The following is a 6,000-nucleotide window of genomic DNA, read 5'->3' on the forward strand; positions in this document are numbered from 1 at the left end:
GAACATTGGCATCAAGGGTGTTCAGTTCGATGTAGATTTTTTTGAGCACAAATGTTTGACCTTACTCTGTAATATTACATTTTTTCAACATAATATGTTAAAATTGACATTGTTGGATGTTCTGTTTGATTTTATCTAACCTTACCCTCAGCGTTAATCTTTATCTATCGAGTATTATGTTGCACAAGTTTCTCAAATGTGGGAACTTCAGGAATGTGGGTGTGAGTATCTGGAACATCCAGAAAGCTACCCTTATTCCTAAAGTTCCCACATTTCAGAAATTATTATATAAAGAAGACTTGGATGTGACAAAATAACAAATGATTTAGTAAATGGGTATTTGCTTGAACATGTGTCCCACCAACAGTAAAGAAATAAAAACTTGTGTTATGGATAAGTTCCACAAGCATACTTGGGATAAGGCGCTAGAGAGAGAAAAAGTACTATATTGAAGAGTTTAATCCCACTCATAATCATGAACAAAAAGCGTACATAGGGGCCAAAATTTCTTGGAGAGCCAAATCAGTTAAGGACTAATTCTTATCTACTCCGCTTTGAAACAGGGCGCTGGAAAAGGCCAAAAGAAGCGTGGGAAGAAAGAGTATGTATTTTTTGCTCTTCCAGAAAAGTGGAAACAGAAAAACATTTCAGTTTAGAATGCGAGGCCTTCAAAGACAACAAAGAAAGTTACGCAGATATTCTGGCAGCTAGCTCTTGGGATAATTTATTCAGCGAGGGGCGTGTTGAGAAGCTGGGAGCATTTATTGTGAGGTTTGACAATAAAAAGGCTGAATACAAGAATCAGATGGCGAAACAATCTGTCCCATAGGTTATCTTAGCCTCGTGGGCATTAAAAATAATTTCTCTTTCTTATATGAAAAATTCCAAAACTAGAAAATAACACAAAACATAAATCTTAAATACTTAACAAATAACAAATTGACCTTTGTATCTTCTTGATCAAGGATGTGACCTTTGTATCATTGGCTTAACACTACCCTACTGCCACTCCTTGGTTGCTCCTGCCACCACTCAAGATTGCTTTCACTGCTACATCCATTCGGATAGTGCAACTGATCTTTGGCTTTACCCCAAGCAATTGAAATATCACATATGATATATCTCTTTCAGGGTTGTGGTTTGGCACTCATGGAGATTGCAACCTGTTCAAGTCACTACTCTCTCTCATAGCTTTCAGGTTTTCAGGCTGACAATCTTTTTTTACCTAACAATCACATTCACAGGCAGGTTACTTATGGTATCCAGTTACATGGCCCAATTATATTCCATGTGATTTGTTTACACGTTCCAACTATCTTAAAATTGACATGGAATGACACTAGTTAAATGTGATTCAAATTGGCTTCTCAGGGAACCAGGAAACTAGCTCCTGGAACACCTAGAAAAGGATTAAAACATTCTTAGAAAGTACCCTATGGTCCTGGAATGTTCCAATCACTTTGGGGATGCTTTGTACCTGTTCCCAAGCTCCCCAAAACGTGGGAACGAGTTTTGGAGATGTTGGGAGCGGTTCCCATGCAACTAGGAGTATTATGTGTTTTCAACCTAATATGTTAACAAGGTGAAAGCTACCCATACTCCTAAAGTTCCCACATTTCAGAAATTATTATATAAAGAAGACTTGGATGCGGCAAAGTAACAAATGATTTAGTAAATGGGGTATTTGCTTGAACATGTGTCCCACAAACAGTAAAGAGATAAAAACTTGTGTTATGGATAAGTTCCACAAGCGTACTTGGGATAAGGTGCGAGAGAGAAAGAAAAAATACTATATTGAAGAGTTTAATCCCACTCATAATCATAAACAAAAAGCATACATAGGGGCCAAAATTTCTTGGAGAGCCAAAAATCTTATTGCTCAGTTAAGGACTAATTCTCATCAACTCCATTTTGAAACAGGGCGCTGGAAAAGGCCAAAAGAAGCGTGGGAAGAAAAAGTATGTATATTTTGCTCTTCCAGAAAAGTGGAAACAGAAAAACATTTCAGTTTAGAATGCGAGGCCTTCAAAGACAACAAAGAAAGTTATGCAGATATTCTGGCAGCTAGCTCTTGGGATAATTTATTCAGCGAGGGGCGTGTCGAGAAGCTGGGAGCGTTTATTGTGAGGTTTCACAAGAAAAAGGCTGAATACAAGAATCAGATGATGAAACAATCTATCCCATAAACTATCTTTAGCCTTGTGGGCATTAAAAATAATTTCTTTCTTTCTTATATGAAAAATTCCAAAACTAGAAAATAACACAAACCATAAATCTTAAATACATAACAAATAACAAATTGACCTTTGTATCTTCTTGATCAAGGATGTGACCTTTGTATCATTGGCTTAACACTACCCTACTGCCACTGCTTGGTTGCTCCTGCCACCACTCAAGATTTCTTTCACTGCTGCATCCATTCGGATAGTGCAACTGATCTTTGGCTTTACCCCAAGCAATTGAAATATCACATATGATATATCTCTTTCAGGGTTGTGGTTTGGCACTCATGGAGATTGCAACCTGTTCAAGTCACTACTCTCTCTCATAGCTTTCTTTTATCACACACTCAGCTTTTCAGGTTGACAATCTTTGTTTACCTAACAATCACATTCACAGGCAGGTTACTTATGGTATCCAGTTACATGGCCCAATTATATTCCATGTGATTTGTTTACACGTTCCAACTATCTTCGAATTGACATGGAATCACACTAGTTAAATGTGATTCAAATTGGCTTCTCAGGGAACCAGGAAACTAGCTCCTGGAATACCTAGAAAAAGATTAAAACATTCTTAGAAAGTACCCTATGGTCCTGGAATGTCCCAATCACTTTGGGGTGCTTTGTATCTGTTCCCAAGCTCCCCAAAACGTGGGAACGAGTTTTGGAGATGTTGGGAGCGGTTCCCATGCAACTAGGAGTATTATATATTTTCAACATAATATGTTAACAAGGTGAAAATGAGATTTCTTGCTCTGGCATGAGATTTATTTATGACTTCCATTCAAGTTCCATGCTCTTTTGCTATTCAGTTATAAATATAATGCCATGTTTAATGTAACATCTTTGAAATTTAAATCATTACCACTTAATCTCAGTGTTCCACCAAGTTTCTGGGACAGGGGAGCGAAGAAACGCAAGAGCAGCCTATGCAAAAGCTCCCCACCAATTTTTAGGAAATGTGGGGGGATGTCGGGGTCTTTAACACAAGCAACCCTGACAGAAATAGTAAGATACTAAAATAAATAAATATATCATTGAAATTTTATAATTTAACTGTCTTTATCATTATATAACACTTATATTATGAAGGATAAACCAATGAATCATATAACTGAAACAAATTTAAAATGAAAAGCATGATACAATCATACATGTAACTGTAACATTGTACAATGAAAATAAAAGTGTAAACCATATTGAAGTTCCAACTGTGAATACTGAATGTTGAAATAGAAGTTAAGTCTGATATATCAAGATTCAAATTTGTATAGAGTCAAGTTTAATATATCATGTATCAAGATTCAAAACAAATTAAAGTTTACAACTGAAGTCTGAAACAGAAAAGCAGATAACATACGAACATATCAAATGACAAATGAGCATAATTGCTCAAGGTAATGCCCCACTAGTCTCTGCATCCAGCTGCTGCATGAACAAATCAGTTTCAGTCAGAAGCTCAACACGCCTCTGCAAGTGGACCTCATCATTTTCTCGACACAAAGTACAAATTCATATTTCATACACTCCAGACCGTATACCCTATATTACAATATTTTGTACTATACCTTGCCCTTATCTGCCCATTAAATTGCTTGGCAACAAAATAGCATGTGAGCCTGAATTTGACCTCGATTTTTTTTTGAACACAGGAAATGTTTCCTCTTTTGGGAGGAATCGTGCCCCCCTTCGAGTTTCCTCGTGTTTTTGTTTTTTGGGGACATGGAGAAATGTACCCCAGACGTCCCCACTTCCCCAGAGCGCAAGGAAGCGCGGGAACGTGTTTCCCAGGTGGGGGGACGCCTCCTTGTGGAACACTCCTTAAAATGGCATGAGATTTATGACTTCCATTTAAGTTCCATCTTCTTTTGCTATTCAGTTATAAATATAATGTCACTTTTAATGTAACATCTGTGAAATTTGAATCATGACCACTTAAATATTTGTACCTTCTGATTGAGCCATATAAACTATACTCGTTTCAATTTTCAGTCTGCTGGTTGTATGTCGTTGGTTATATATTCAATTTTCGAATGCTGCAGGGAAGGAGTTAATGCTGCGCGTAGCTGAGTTGGTTCCTCGACATCATGGCAGGATAAAGAAGCAAGAGCAGACACCGTCGGGACCTAGTTCAAATGCAGGATCTGGGAAGTCGGGGAAGGGTGGAAGGAAGAAAAAGTAAAATATGCAAGAACATTGGGGAAACAAATTTTGTCTTCAACTGAGATGGAATATGTTATTTCAAAGGCATTGTTTTTCATCATGTTTTAAATGAAAAATTTAGCGGCCTTTGTAAAATTCTGAATGCCTGTACTTTGATTTGGTTAGGTATATTGTTCTTAGTAGTTTTCACCAACAAATTTCACCCTTTTAACTGATTTTGTTGTTCCTTCTTTGGGTCAGGCCACATAAATAATTAAAATGTAATTTTACAGGCATTCATTTGTATTTTCTGCTGAACCTATTTAGGAATTCCATTGAGGACATTTTTTTGTTGGTTCTTTCAAGTAGCGGGATATTTTTTTTTATGTGACTGGTCTAAAGAGTGTACGCGTAAAAATTAAAGTAAAATGCTTGTGTCTAACGGTAATGCTGCCAGGTCCACATGCTGATTGGGTACACAATCCTTTCATTTTATGCTCTGCCTGTTTTGTGATTAGTTCTGGGCGATTATGAAACTGTAATACTTTTCAAATTAGTTGAGAAGTTTCAAGCAATTCTAACCTGCAAAAATGATCATCTTGACGTGTTTTTGTGGCAGGTCAAGGCTAATAACATCCAATCAAATTCTGTCTCAAGCAATTCTGACCCTCACAACTAATCTTCTAGTATTTATTCTAAATGGAAGGAATTTCATTATAAATTCTAATCTGAGGGAATTTCAATCTTTGCGGTGTAGCCTTGGGGTGTGTTTCTTAAAGCTTTTAGAAAAGAAAAAAGAAACATAAAAACACATTATTGATAGTATTTTTCATTACCATCTATGCATTTAATAATAGTTAAAGCGGAGATTCCCAAATGGCGTAAATTGATGAGCAATCAAAACCTTAAAGTAGCAGCTTAGAGATAATTTTGTTATGTTTCTATTTGGGTCAAGCTAGTTAAGTTGCTAATAAAAATCCTCAGTTCCAGAAAATCCTAGTATAGCTACAGCAGAATACCTCATTGTTTGCTCGAGTATCTACAATTTGGTTCATGGTTCTGTCGATGTTTCGAGCCCATAAAGCAACCTTCATCATTAAACTTGAGTTTTCATAGTCCCAACAATGCATTGACCTTTAATCGACCTCGAATTGTCAGAGTCCGAATGATGGATTGACCTTGAATTCTTGAAGTCCAAACAATGCGTTGACCCTTGAATTCTCGAAGTCCTGATAATAGTTCGACCTTTAATTCTCAGTCTTCATGATGAGCCTCTTTGTGGGATCCAAACATCCACAGAAACCATGAACCAATTGGAGAGAGTCCGGCAATCAATGAATTATGGCTCTGCGAATTCTCATCCAGTTCAAGTAGAATACCTGTTTGCTGGATTTTTAGTTGCCTATTTTTTACATAAATCTGGAAGAAAAGACATTGAACTTTGTCCCCAAATTTTAGAACATCTTTAGACTCCATTGTTGATCATTTTTATTAGAAAAACTTGGATTTGATTTGGCTCAGCATCAGTTACTCTGCTGCTGGTGGTACTAGTAATGCCTCGTTCATTTCGGTAATGGATGAATGGTATTGGCTGCCGTTTGAAGCTAAGAGATGATCTTGCTGGTTGATGACCTGT

General features: G+C 36.9%; 1 protein-coding gene across 9 annotated transcripts in view; it reads left to right on the forward strand.

Moving 5' to 3' along the window:
- LOC149231300 (signal recognition particle 19 kDa protein, putative / SRP19) overlaps positions 1-4,715 on the forward strand; it is a 103,333-nt gene extending 98,618 nt beyond the window's left edge. For 7 of the 9 annotated variants that reach the window (XM_089379161.1, XM_089379167.1, XM_089379163.1 and 4 more), the window contains exon 5: positions 3,875-4,062. In XM_089379161.1, coding sequence (XP_089235287.1) covers positions 3,875-4,047 — 173 coding nt within the window. In that variant the 3' untranslated portion in view covers positions 4,048-4,062. Of the gene's footprint in view, positions 1-3,874; positions 4,063-4,264 lie in introns of those variants that run through there. The other 2 variants (XM_089379168.1, XM_089379169.1) reach the window with 1 other exon arrangement.
- Positions 4,716-6,000: the final 1,285 nt, after the last annotated feature.

Source organism: Pinus tabuliformis, chromosome J (genome assembly GCF_031772625.1).
Source record: "Pinus tabuliformis cultivar Carrire ecotype Pingquan chromosome J, CPIR1, whole genome shotgun sequence".
In the NCBI taxonomy this organism is placed as follows: Eukaryota; Viridiplantae; Streptophyta; class Pinopsida; order Pinales; family Pinaceae; genus Pinus; species Pinus tabuliformis.